The following is a 13372-nucleotide window of genomic DNA, read 5'->3' on the forward strand; positions in this document are numbered from 1 at the left end:
GTTTTGATTAGTCTGCCCCTAAATCGACCCCTGAAGACAAATCCTGTCATTGGTTATGATTCTAACATCACTCAGTCATGTTTTACTGCATGGTAAAAGACACCCATGGTTTCTGTTCTCGTCTGTCGTCGTGCTCCTTCATTGCCACACTTTTCTGATCCTTGTGCTTTGTAGCTTTCAGATTTGTTGCATGTTTTGCCCTTTTCCCTTATGTTAAGTACCTTAATTGATGCTCACCCTTTTTTATTTTAAAGTTTATTTGCTGCCAATTTGCCGCTTGTTTGTTTTTTGGAAATTCCCTAATTAAATACTTTCTGTTTTCTCCTCTGTCGCCCTGGTTGCTGACCCTCCTCCCCACTCTTACTATTGTCTGTTGTGGTAAGTTCCTACTTGTGGAAATTTTTTTCCCCTTCCCTTTCTCTTTTGTTTGTTATTTTTTCCCCTTTTTTGTTTTTTTTTCTGTTTTGTTTTACACTGTGGATACCCTGATTTCGTTTTACCAAAGAGCTATGCCAACAGCAGCACCACCCCCCCTCGTGTCCCAAGGAAATTGGTATTGCCAACTACAAGCTCTGAAGTATCCTGAGTCTTGCACCAGTGCATTTTTGAGACCTGCTTAAACATGTCAGGTGGTGGGTTTTTCAGCTTCCATCTTTATTCATTGAATAAATGTCAAATTGATTCTTTTTATTTATTTCCCAGTTAAGAAAGTTGCTAGGAAAAAAATAAAACAACTTTTCATGCTCTGCCATGAGAATTTAAAAATTCTTTTTGAAGTAATGCTGGGTGAGGTTGCCATGGAGTAACAGGACTCCAGGAGCTGTTACTTTCACCAAAAAATGAATATTGAAAGACTTGTAATAGTTGGCAACACTGCAGAGGACCTTGGGTTAAAATTAAGCAAGAAAATAATTATGCTGAGTTTGGTAAAGATGGTTGGATTTTGCATCCTGCAGGGTGTGTATGAAGGAGTTACTTTTATTCCTGCATACTTGGGGCTGACTTTGCCCTCTTAATCTTGGTGAAAAAAGCAGATCACTCTGGGATCTTGATTTTTCCAATGTTGTTGGCAAAGCTTTTTGTGTGCGTGCAAGAGATAACTCTTAAAACTTTATTCCCAGCAATTTTGAGAGGTATTTACCATGCATAATAACAAATCATGAACCTTCATAAATCATGATGGCTGTTATCTGCTCTGCCAACTCTGTGATGGCTATTCAGTGTTCACCTTCATTCTCTTCTCCTCCCAAAGACCTATTATTTTTTTATAAAATAATAGGAGATAAAATGCTTTTAATTAATTTCTCCCTCATACCTGCATTTTTGGCTCTTTTCAGAAACAAGACCATGGAGTATTTTTAAGTGGGTTTTTTGTTTATTTTCAGTACTTTGAGTAGACAGACATTTCAATTAAGAGAGCCTTGTCTAGAACCATCTAATATTCTTAACATCAGGCAAGAAATTGAGCTCTCCTGATCTCAGGGAGCTGGTAGCTACTGAGTATCCAGGTGAGGTAGGGAGCAGCCTGTCCATGTTTGCCCAGAGTGTTTTTCCAGGAACAAATCCCTCACTGTGAGTCACAATATTTCTTGGCTGATGGATCCAGAACTTTGTGGGGAGAGGTCTCTGTCACCTCAGGGGCTAACCCCTGCTCCTCGCTGCCAGCTTTTCTCCCTGGGGTGCTGATGACAACTTGAGTGCCAGCAGCTTGATTATCAGGAGCAGCCAGTTACAGATGTTCTTCATGACAATGAAACAAATTCCTAAGTTGAGAGCTGCCTTCACCTGGGGGTTCTGGGTCTCACCAGGCTTCCCTGCTGCTGCCACTCCTGGGACTTCCCAATGTCCCATTTCTCTTACTTTATACATTTAGCAAATGCCACCAGGACTCTTTGTTAATTGATGCTGATCAACAGACAGCATTTTTTCCCTCACTTGCTGTAATTTTTTTTTTTACAGCAACATAAGTGAAAGTTGCTGGTGACAAATAGCTGTCTGGGCAGATGTCCACACTGCAGATACCTTGTAGGGATCAGGTTCTGCAAGTGTTTTATCCCCTGAAAGTCACTCACCAAGGTAGGAATTAGAAGAGCAGCAGTGTCTCCTTCATCTCTGGGGCCTGTGGCTTGAGGACAGATCCCACCAGCTTCCACATGGAGAACACCCAGACCCCATGTAAAGTTTGGGAAGATGTTTTGGGAACACATCTGTTCCCCTTGGGCAGAGATGATGCTGCCTTGCAAAGTGCTTTGGGAATGGATATCAGTCTTCTGCCTATATCATTGAGATTACTTTGAAAAAATTATTACCACAGGAAAATGGAAGCACTGGGTGTTGAGGGATGTTAGTGTGGGTAATACTGTCCAGATTGGTGGCTTGGAAAAGGTAGTGATGAATAAATGAAGGATTCAATGGGCTGCTCAATCCTGGATGAGTCCAGAGGGATGGGGACAGGAGAAAGATGGGGAGTCCAAGGAAGCAGCAACCAGGTGTTGTCAGATGGTACTTCCAGTGAAGCAGTAATAGCTTTGCAGCTGAGGACACAGCCAAAACCTTGTCATCTGCCCTGAGGGGTGCTGCAGAAAAGCCCCTCTCTAGAGAAGGGATGCTTGGAGAGCTGGGCTGGAACCAGAGCTCCAGAGAGCCACCTGTGCCACCTATGAGCAACTTGGTGTGTGACTCCTTGCTTGCCTGAACTGGTGCATGTGGCTGTGCTCACACCAGAGCAGGTGATTAATTTGCATCTGTGGATGTCCCACAGTAGAGCCAAGCTGTGGCCTGTGTGTATCAAGCCAGGCTGCTGCTGGGCACCTCTGAGCTGGGTCTCAGTGAGCTTTGGGGTGGGCAGCAGCCAAAAAAGCAACATCACATCCTGGCTGTGCCTTGCTGTGATGCCCCAGGTTCCTCCAGGCCAGGAGAAAGCAGTTGCTTGCCATGACAGTGTTTTTACCAGTCTCTTCAGTTTGCCCAAGGGTTATTTTTTATTTTTTGAAATTATTTTAGTTTGGCTTATTTATCCTCTTTGCCTTCTGTAGATTGTGTTCACCATCACCATGAGAGCTCAGTTTTGCCATAACAAAATACTAAAAAAATACTACATGGCAGCCAGGACATCTGTAGCTGCTGGTTGAAACCTAACACTAGCCCAGATTCAGAAACATTGAGCCTTATATACTACATCACACTTTCATGAGAGTAAAGGTGAACATTTTAGATTTTCTCACTGAAAAGCATTTCTGGTTTGTGCATGCAGCGTGAGTTGGTTTTTTTCTTTTTAACAAAACCAATGGTGTGATTACTTCTTAAAGCATTTTTCTTCTCTCTTTCTCTCTCTTAATCAGATTTTTTTCGTTACTTTTCCAGAAAAAAAAAATAAATCTTTCTTGTTTCTCTACTTTAATTGCATTTCTGGGCCAAATTCACCACTGGCTGAAATGGAAGCAGGTACATGACACAGTGGGTTGCATCTGCTTTCACCAGGAGTGACTTTGGCCCCTTCTACTAGGTATTAGTTACTAGAAGAGAATATTAACACCTTCCAGTTGATGTGCTATTTAAAAAAGGACTTAAGGGTGTGTGTGTGTGTGTGAGTGCACTGGACGTTGACTTCAGCCCAATCCTGCAATTATTTGGGAGTGGATGATGTGGGTAATTTTCAGGGGTGTCCTGTGTGATACCCTCTGTGCCTGCTGCAGGCTAAGGGGTTTGCATGGAATTTGGAGAGCCTGAAATAATTACCCAAATGCAGACACTTGGCATTTGACTGCTCCTCAGAGAGATCCAACACCCCCAGGCTCCTCCCAGGGTGGGAAAAGTCATTGCAGGGTTGGGCTAATGGTCACAACTGATCCTTATAATTATCATGTTGATTTATAATCCCATTGCAGTGTTTGCTGCTAAATGTATTCATGCTGACTTCCAGGTGTGTTTTTCTTGCCCTTCTTTCTTTCTGTTTTGTTGGTTTTTCTTTTTCCTCCTTGTCTTTTAATTTCTTTCTTCTTTTGCATAACTTCAGGAGCCCTGCCTGCAGCCATGCTTGGGGGTGTGCATGTTTCCCCACTGGAATAACCTGTTGTTTCTCCAAACCTAGGATGGGAAGAGGATGTTTGGCACCTACTTCCGAGTTGGTTTTTATGGAACGAAATTTGGAGACCTGGATGAGCAAGAGTTTGTGTACAAGGAACCTGCCATAACCAAGTTAGCAGAAATTTCCCATCGGCTGGAGGTGAGATGGTTGTGGCTGACCTCAAATCCTGTCTGTGGGTTGTGGATTAACTGCTGTGCAGCAGTTACTTGGGTAAAACCATCCCTGTGCCTCCTGGAAGCAAATCTGAGCTTAGAGAAAGTCTCTTGGCACAAGAGTTTGCAGAGCCCCATGCAGTGACCCAGAGCTGGGCCTGATGGCTTCTGTCTTCTTGCTGGTGCCACCTCTGCAGGAGGAATGCAGGGAGAGGAGCCCCAGAGGTTTCCCCTTCTCATTCCCTGTGATCATCTGAGAGTTTGTGGCATATGGTACTGTGTTTGCATTTCTGTCCAGCTGCCTGATGTAAATGGGATGACCTGGGCTTGAAAAAATGTTGGGATGGTTTTACAGGATCTGACTTCCAGAAAGCATTGCATTTTGCTGTTGTTTTGTTACCTTCACATCATATTCCTCTGTTCTAGAGGCTGAACCCTCTTGAGGTGGCTGAATTTCAGAGTCCCTGAAGTGGGGAAACCCAGGGCTGAAGTTTCTTTCAGCTGTGAACAAAGGAAGGCAACTTTGCTTACCTAACTGGGGCTGGGGTGCAGCTCCAGGTACCACCCAGCCATCACCTCTACCTTGTAATGGGCTGTCTGGCCTGCTTGTGTGCCAGCTAACCTGGGTCTAGATAATGGCTTAACACAATTTAGGGGACATCATGGGTTGGAGACTGTTCCCAGTAAGCACTGAGGAGAGATGAGTCCATCTCCAGTGGGAGAGGACAAGCAGCATGGCTCTGGGCTGGGCCGTGCTACTTGTTCGTAGGGCCAGAGGGCAAACACAGCCCTGATTTATTTGCTAGAACAGATCTGATGTCACGTTGTGGCTCACAACAATGCAGCAGCTGAAAGCCACTGTGTTGTTTGAGGTTTAGGCTGATGAAGCTGAGTTCAGAACTCAGCCATTCACCCTCTGCTTGGATGTGGCACCTGATTTCCAGGCAGATCCCCGCTTGCGGTTGAGCTCACAGACACACAGCCAGCTCAAAGGGCTCGTTCAGAACCAGGCAGCATGGGTTGGTTGGAAGGCCCCCAAAGTTCTCCTGCCTTCCAGGGCCTCAGGCTTGTTTTCCCCTCTCACCCCTGGAATGTGACCCATTTAATTCTCCTGGATTCAGCAGATCACATTCAGACCCATCACAGCAACTGTTGAGGGCATGTGGAGCGTCACCTCCAACCCCCATGTCTGAGGGCTGCATTTGGTGGTGGCTTTCAGTGCCTTTGCTCTTGATTGCAGGGATTTTATGGAGAACGGTTTGGTGAAGATGTGCTTGAAGTGATCAAGGACTCAAACCCTGTGGACAAATGTAAACTGGATCCTAACAAGGTAAGAACACCAAGAGCAGGTTCAGGAGAGCTGCTTCTCAGCGTGGAGCAAACCCAGTGGAGCAAATCCTGCTCTGAATGACAGAATGATCAGAGTTGGAAGGGACCTCTTGGGATCATCCAGTCCAACTCTCCCACTAAAGCAGGATCACCCAGAGCAAATCACACAGGACCCATCCAGGGTGGGGGTTGAGTATCTCCAGAGAAGGGGACTCCACACCCTCCCTGGGCAGTCTGTGCCACTGCCCTGCCACCCTCATAGTAAAGAAGTTTTTTCTTACATTTAAATGGAACTTCCTATGTTCCAGCTTGTGCCCATTGCCCCTCATCCTATCACTGGGAGCTACTGAGAAGAGTCAGGCTCCATCTTCCTTGCACCCACCCTTTAGATACTTGTAGACATTAACAAGATCTCCCCTCAGCCTTCCCCAGGCTCAAGAGTCCCAGCTCTCTCAGCCTTTCCTCATCAGAGAGATGCCCCAATCCCCCACTCATCTTTGTTGCCCTCCACTGGACTCTCTCCAGTAATTCCCTCTCTCTTTTGAACCAAATCTCACAAGTAGGTGAGGAAACCCACATCTTGTGGCTGCTTGGGGTGAGAGGTGTAGAAAACCATCCTGGTTTAGCATGAGCCATTTTCTTCCCCGCCCTTGCAGTGACTGGTGGGAAGGGAGGAGATGAGATGAGAGGACACCAGAAGCCCAGGCTGCATTTCCCTTTCTCTCTACCTCACCTGTGTTCCTCCCCTCAGGCCTACATCCAGATAACCTACGTGGAGCCCTATTTTGACACCTATGAGATGAAGGACAGGATAACTTACTTTGACAAGAACTACAACCTGAGGCGTTTCATGTACTGCACCCCCTTCACGCTGGACGGCCGGGCCCACGGGGAGCTGCACGAGCAGTTCAAGCGCAAAACCATCCTCACCACCTCCCACGCCTTCCCTTACATTAAAACCAGGATAAATGTCATCCACAAAGAGGAGGTGAGGCCTGGGATCTCTGGGGGCTTCCTGCTGTTTGAAGGGAAATAGTGCCCAGGAGTAAAGGGCGTGGATGGTGCTGGAACCATCGCCTCGTGTGCTGCTGTACGTGCAGTTGGATAGCACAGGCATGGCCCTCACACCCTCACCTTGGCACAGATGTGTCCTCCTGGCCATCAGTAGTCACCAAATTTCCCCTTTCTGTGTTAAAGCTGCAGAAAAGCAGGGGGTGAGGGCAGGCAGCTCCATCATGAGCTGCTCTGGATGGCCACTGCGGGACTCCGCATGAGACCCCTTCATCTTGGTTTTAAGAATGGTTGGACTTTTCCCTGCTCCTCTGAAAAAAATCCATTTCTGATGAAAAAATTTGTACCTTTTCCTGTGAAAAATACGTTTTCATGAGAGATGAAACATCTGTGGGTGTTTAAGTGCTGTCATTGTGCTGTAACCCTGGGTAGTTGGTTGCAGTGACCACAAAGAGAGTCTGCCTGCTCTTGAAGCAGTCTCAGCAAGCTCTTGAGTACCCAGGTGTAGAAAGACATTTAAAAATCAAACTCTTTCCTGGTGTTTTTAAACCAGGACTGTGAGGGAATGTTACTAAAGTGTCACTGTGTTAACTGTCAGTCATATTGGTGTCTTCCACCACCAAAGTGGTGTTTCTGAAAGCCTGTGTCTGGCTGACAGCCTCAACGATAACAATCATCCTCTGTTCTGGCTGCCTGCTTAGATCATTTTGACACCCATTGAAGTTGCCATAGAGGATATGCAGAAGAAAACCCAGGAATTAGCTTTTGCAACCCATCAAGACCCTGCAGACCCAAAGATGCTGCAGATGGTGCTGCAAGGATCAGTAGGTACCACAGTGAATCAGGTGAGGATCACTGGGTCAACTGGAGACACTGAGGTAGTGCCCATCACTCAGCACAGTGAATGCTCAGTGTCAGGACTTATTTCTAAATTAGCTTGGATTTTTTTTTTTTCTCTGTTTAATCTGTGGAATCTGTGTAAAGTCACTGCTGGGTCTAGACTGGGTGCTCTCAGTCACTTTGCCATTTGAGTATGAGTCCTGAAAATAATGCAGTTAGATCTGGAAAATGTCTGGGAAGAGACACCCCTCCTCCCTCAGTTATTTGCTCCTTCCTGGCATTCCCAGTTCTTTCTGCCTGCCTCTCCTTCCTTAAAAAAAAAGGTTTTATTAGTTTCCCTTTAGTTAAGCCAGGCTCTGGTGGGTGGAAGCAGGATTGTGTCCTGCAATAGTTTGTGAGCAAAATGGAAAGCAGAATGAGTGAATGAAGGAAAAATTGAGGGACTGTGAGTAAAGCTCTACTCATACACCAGATGGAAAAAAATCTGCTTGAAGTTCTGTGTTGAGTTTGCAGTTCTGGCAAACACTTCATTGGTTCTGTCTGCATTGTTTAAACTTTGTCTTAGCTGTGAGTTGAGCAAACTTTGTCAAGAGTCCTTATAAGAGAGAACAAATGTACAATCTGTGCATTTTCTCACACTCTTTTCCAAAAGCAGAGTTCTATTAAAAAAAAAAAAAAAACAACAAAAAAACCCCAAACCAACATAATCCCAAAGCAATGAATTAAGAGAGATTCTGTTGTCATGTTTCATGATTTATGCCAGATTTACCAGCTGCAATTCTTCATAATTGATGTATTCTGTGAGGAAATGTTGCATTTAAGGATGTTTCTATGTGCAGGAAGACTCTCCAGTGACTGGATATGACAGATGGCTCTGAGAAACTTAACTTGTTTTCTCTTCTGCTCCTAAAGGGACCATTAGAAGTTGCACAGGTTTTCTTGTCTGAAATTCCCAATGATCCAAAGCTCTTCAGACATCATAACAAACTGCGGCTCTGTTTCAAAGACTTCACAAAAAGGTATGGAGTATTGTCTTCAGACTGCCTGACAGATGCAGCTGTTGCTGCCACATCAGGCAGGATCATGTACAGTTAACACAGGGAGTATCCATGTCCTAATTCCATCTGCCCAAGTTCCCAAATGCAGCTTATCCCTCAGCTACCTGTTTGGCTCCCTGTTTCTCAAGTCCGTGACTTCAGTCAGATCAAGTGGCTGAAGTTGTTTGCTGTTAATCAGGAATGAATTATTGATCATAGCTCAGTTCCTGTGTTGGAGAGCACAACTAGCCAGGCTGGTCCAAATGAACTCACAGCTTGGCAGGGTCAGGAGAAACTCCTGAACTGGCCAGGAGATTTAATTTCCCTGTGAAGTGAATTTCTCCAAAGGAAGTGGAAGCAGAAGCAGGCTGGCACGATTCTCTCAAGAAATGTGCTGGCTACTCAACTTTCCTTTTGAGCAATGCAAACTGCAGTCTCAGTCCAGCACAGAGGTTAAAAAAATGAATAAATGTATAATTGGATAAAAATACTTGAAGGAAATAGCTCAGTGGCAATGTAGATTTCCCATCTGAAATAAGCAGCATTGATGATACAGTTCTTTTCATACTCTGTTTAAATTACATCTTTGCAAGATGAAGAGTTCCTGATGAACATCTCATAGTCTGCTATTTATTAATCTTTCCTGGGGAGAGCAGTAGATCTATCCATCTTTAAATCCTCTTGGACTGGAAGTGGCTGTGCAGAGATCAGCTTTTCATTTCTCCTTGGAGAGGATAAACTGGAGAGTAAATTAAAATGAAAAAGGAGTTGTCACTCTGGAAGTGAAATGGAAATTGGAAATATGACACCTTTCCCCATCGACACAGAGCAGTTTAGCTGAGTCTTTATTACCCAAAAGACAAGCTAGAGAAGGATATTGTGTGTCACCCCAGAAGAACAGAATGATTTTTTTTTTTTTGTACTATTAGATGAACAAGTCTGTAGCAAGCAGGTCCTTTTTTTACGTGCCCAAGTTTCAAAGACTTTTCTTTTCTAGATGTGAAGATGCTCTGAGGAAGAACAAGAGCCTGATTGGCCCAGACCAGAAGGAGTACCAGCGAGAACTTGAAAGGAACTATCACAGGCTAAAGGAAGCTCTCCAACCTTTGATAAACAGAAAGATCCCCCAGTTGTATAAGGCAGTGCTGCCGGTCACTTGCCACAGGTGGATATTTGCTTTTACTCTTCCAGCAGAGATAAGGAGGGGGTAAAACTGGGGACTGGGCTGTTTGATATTCCTGGTGAACTTGTCACACCCGTTTTCCAATTATGGCTCTTTTGGCTGAGTTCACCCCATTCCCTTTCTGCCCTGCCTCAGAGCACATCCTCTTCCCAACAGATATGGTAGGTGGTATTTGCAGTGGTCCCTTTTGGTCCTCATCTAGGAGAATTTTTTTTTTTTTTTCATCCTACATCCCATTCTTTTTAGATTCAAAACCACCCTCAGGTTGGCAGGACTTTGCCACTTGTTTGTTCCCAGTAAAACTGGGATGAGGAGCTCCAGGGACAGGCAGGGTGGAAAAATAGTTGGTGTCTTCCATGCTGGAAGACTGATAAGCTGGAGTCTGGGATTTTTCTTCATCTGCAATGAGAATGAACATAAAAAGCCCCACTGAGAATGTGCTTTTAACAGCAGACCTTTTAGGAGGTTTGTGTGAATGTGTGGGCTTTTGGTTTAGGAGAATACAGCCCTGGTTTTGAACCTCTCCTCATCCAAGTGTTGTTCAGAGGTAGAGAACAATGGGAAACATAAAAAATGTTGTGAAAAGAGGAACTTGACATTATAAAAAGAGCAAGACTTAGTGCTGGCTGCAGAAGGCAGTGAGTGCTCATAGCTCACACAGCAGAGCTCAGCCCTCTTTCTGCAGCTGAATTTGATGCATTTGTCTGTTTGCTGAATGCTGCAGAGGTGGCCTGGTCTCACTGCCCAGGCTCAGGACATTCAAAGCTCTCTCCAGACTGTGCAGGGCTCTGCTGGAGCTGGGTTTCTCTAGCTGGGAGTGGTGCTGGTGTTTCCCTCCCTCAAAAAGTATTTTTGTCAGGGTGTTCATTTTCTAATCTTATGATTAGAATTAGAATTTTCTAATCTTATGATCCTGTGCAGGGAGTCTTAACAGAGATATTCCAGGCAAATCCCAAAATGAGATTTATTTGAAAGACCTGAGCAAGGTTGCAGTTGTGCAGATGGTTTGTGCTGCTTCTCTGTGTCCCCATGAAGTCAGCTCTCAGGTCAGCAAACCTTGGGCAATTAAATGAACCCAGACCCCAACCCAAATAATTTGAAAAGCAGAATGTTGGTGTCAGTGGACTTAATTTTTGTAGTTGGCAGCTGTAGAAAACACTGGAAATCAAGTGCAGAGTCATTCATGATGAGGCTTCTTCTATTTCATCATGGAAAACATGAGCTCATCATTGTATTTTCTCTCCCTCAGAGACTCCTTCAGCAGGATGAGCCTTCGCAAAATGGATATCTAAACGAGTTAAAAACCAAAATAAAAAAAAAAAAAAAAAAAAGCACTTAAAATTAAGGTTTTGAAAAGAAAGAGCCTTGTTATCAGCGCTGGGAATCAAAGAAGTTTTATTGTGAAATAAAACTTGGACTTCATCCTGGACATCCCACACACCTCTTCCTCCATCAAAGTGTTCAGTGGCCAAAAATCATTCTGAATTGTCAAATGTAGACTTATAAATGTTTAAAAGAAAAAAAAAATCATGGCAGTGGTATCCAGAGTATTGGTGATAAGCTGTAAACTTACCTGTTTTTTAAGGCATTTTTATGACTCAAAGGTACACTAAACGCATTTACCTTTATTTATAGCATTACCTAATGTTAAATTTATTTACTTTTAGTTCATATATTTAATTTATATTAGGACCATACGCAAATGCATTTTTCAAGTTTTTAATGTAGTGATGATGGTTATTTTGATGGTACTATTAAATATGTGAATGTTTACACTTTAATTCCCTGTGCATTGGACTTCAGAGCTCCCCATCCTTGGGAAAAAAGGTTCAGAGAAAGGTAAGTCTTACACTAACACTTCTTAACCAAGCAGTGACTTTTTTACTATCCCCATCCTTTTTTCTTTGTAACTCTGAGTGTGAATTGCTGTGAAGAAAAACAATTCCATCTGAAGCCTTCAGAAGAATCAAGGCACACCCTAATTTACCACTTTACCTCCTTCAGTACCAGTAGAGCAGTTTGAGAATGGCTGCTGTGTGTTCACACTGTCATTTCCACCAGCTGGGAAGTCCAAACTGCACTTACCTCATCAAAACTTTCATGCAGTTTAGTAGATTACTTTTTTGTGTCCCTTTTTCAATTAAAAATAATTTAACTGGGGAAGAGAACATAAATGATCACATAGTTTTAAGTTACAAGCTTACATAAATAGTGTTCTTACTCATGTAAAGAAAAACATCTGTTTTCCAGCAGTTATTTTGGTGGCTAGCACAGCACTTCAAGGAAACATCAGAATTGGAGCTGAGTACACAACTCCTAAATCTGGTCCCTTCTATTATTCCTCTCTGGAGTGAACAAGGTCCCTTGGAAGAGGTGGTAGGTGATTAAACACAAGCTTGGTCTCACTCTAAATACCTAAAAATACACACATATTTACATATATACATGTGTATATATATAAATCAAATTTTATAAATGTACTTTTATATGTGTGTGTATATATCTATATATATATATATAAGGAAATAGTTGTTTTGTACATGAGCTTTTAAGATAGCAAACAACCATATGGCATTGCTTGCAATTTCTGAGCATTTGGCTTTTCAAACCTAATTAGTTTTTTACCTTGACTTCTAACACCCACTTTCCTGTGTGTTAGAAGGTGCTGGGGGGATGGGGTTCTTCAGGGTTCCCCCCCATGATTTTAGCACCCATAGTTGCAGCAAGTGCCCACCCTTCTGCATCAGCAGGGAGGGGTGGGGGGTAGGGAGGGTCCTTTTTATTCTGGCTAGTAATGTCATGGTGGGGCTGGCTGGTAGCCAGGTGGGGTGGTAGCAGGATGGTTGCCCTCCTCCTGAGCAGGGCTGGAGGGGTGGCAGGGCCAGGAGCCACCATGGGCTCCAGGTGTGTGGGATGGCACCCAGAGGGATGGATGGATGGCACCAGGGGAGGTGCTGACACTTTTTCCAATGCTCTTTTGTTCCCTCAGCCTCATAACCATGGTGGCACAGTGCTCTGGTTAGGGTCTGACCCCCATGAACACCACCCAGCACTAGTTCTGTAGCACAGGTGCCACCCCAGGAAAGCCTGCATGGAGTTCTTTGCATAAAGCAAACTACTCAACATCAGGCTTTCCCCTCACACACTCTGAGCCATTTCAAAGGGCAGGGGTGGGGTTTACAAGGCTTTGGAAGCTGTGTGGGACACACTGGACAATATGAAGGAAGGAGGGGGTGGCTCTGCAAGAGTTATAAAGAAGTGTGCAAAATATTTACAATGTGAAAAAAGGGACCAAGTCCCAGTAGCCATGAAAGAATGAAACCTTAATTTGCAGTAGTTCTTGTCTGTTGTGTCTTCAGCAAGAAGAGCTTCCATTTTGTTCCAGTTCTTGGACAAATATCCTTTGATCTTGCAGGGTGGCCCCATGTGAGCATGAGGCCAACTGGTTTATCAGTACAAATAGCTCCACCAAGTTGGAGTTTTTTGTGTAAAACTCAAGCATTTTAAGATGGAAAGCTGAGCTTGGGCCACCAACCTTTGTTTTCCATTGCATCAACCTACACCCCCTGCACACAGCAGGCCATTAGGTGGCAAGGCTTTACCTGAGTAAATTGGAAAAAACACCCCAGAATATCTTTTCCTAACTCAGATAAGTGGTTTTTTTCCTTAAGCATATGCTCTTTTCAGCTGCCTACAAAGGTTCCTCTCTCAAGCTGTATGATATGATGGGAGA

At 44.1% G+C, this 13372-nt stretch overlaps 1 protein-coding gene across 7 annotated transcripts in view; it reads left to right on the forward strand.

The window, feature by feature from the left end:
* Positions 1-11420, forward strand: part of DOCK7 (dedicator of cytokinesis 7) — a 98556-nt gene extending 87136 nt beyond the window's left edge. For 4 of the 7 annotated variants that reach the window (XM_071749942.1, XM_071749945.1, XM_071749948.1 and 1 more), the window contains 7 exons: positions 4091-4225; positions 5480-5569; positions 6320-6556; positions 7281-7424; positions 8332-8438; positions 9454-9621; positions 10889-11420. In XM_071749942.1, coding sequence (XP_071606043.1) covers positions 4091-4225; positions 5480-5569; positions 6320-6556; positions 7281-7424; positions 8332-8438; positions 9454-9621; positions 10889-10931 — 924 coding nt within the window. In that variant the 3' untranslated portion in view covers positions 10932-11420. The remainder of the gene's footprint in view (positions 1-4090; positions 4226-5479; positions 5570-6319; positions 6557-7280; positions 7425-8331; positions 8439-9453; positions 9622-10888) is intronic. The other 3 variants (XM_071749943.1, XM_071749944.1, XM_071749946.1) reach the window with 1 other exon arrangement.
* The last annotated feature ends 1952 nt before the right edge of the window (positions 11421-13372 follow it).

This window comes from Heliangelus exortis, chromosome 8, assembly GCF_036169615.1.
Source record: "Heliangelus exortis chromosome 8, bHelExo1.hap1, whole genome shotgun sequence".
Classification (NCBI taxonomy): Eukaryota; Metazoa; Chordata; class Aves; order Apodiformes; family Trochilidae; genus Heliangelus; species Heliangelus exortis.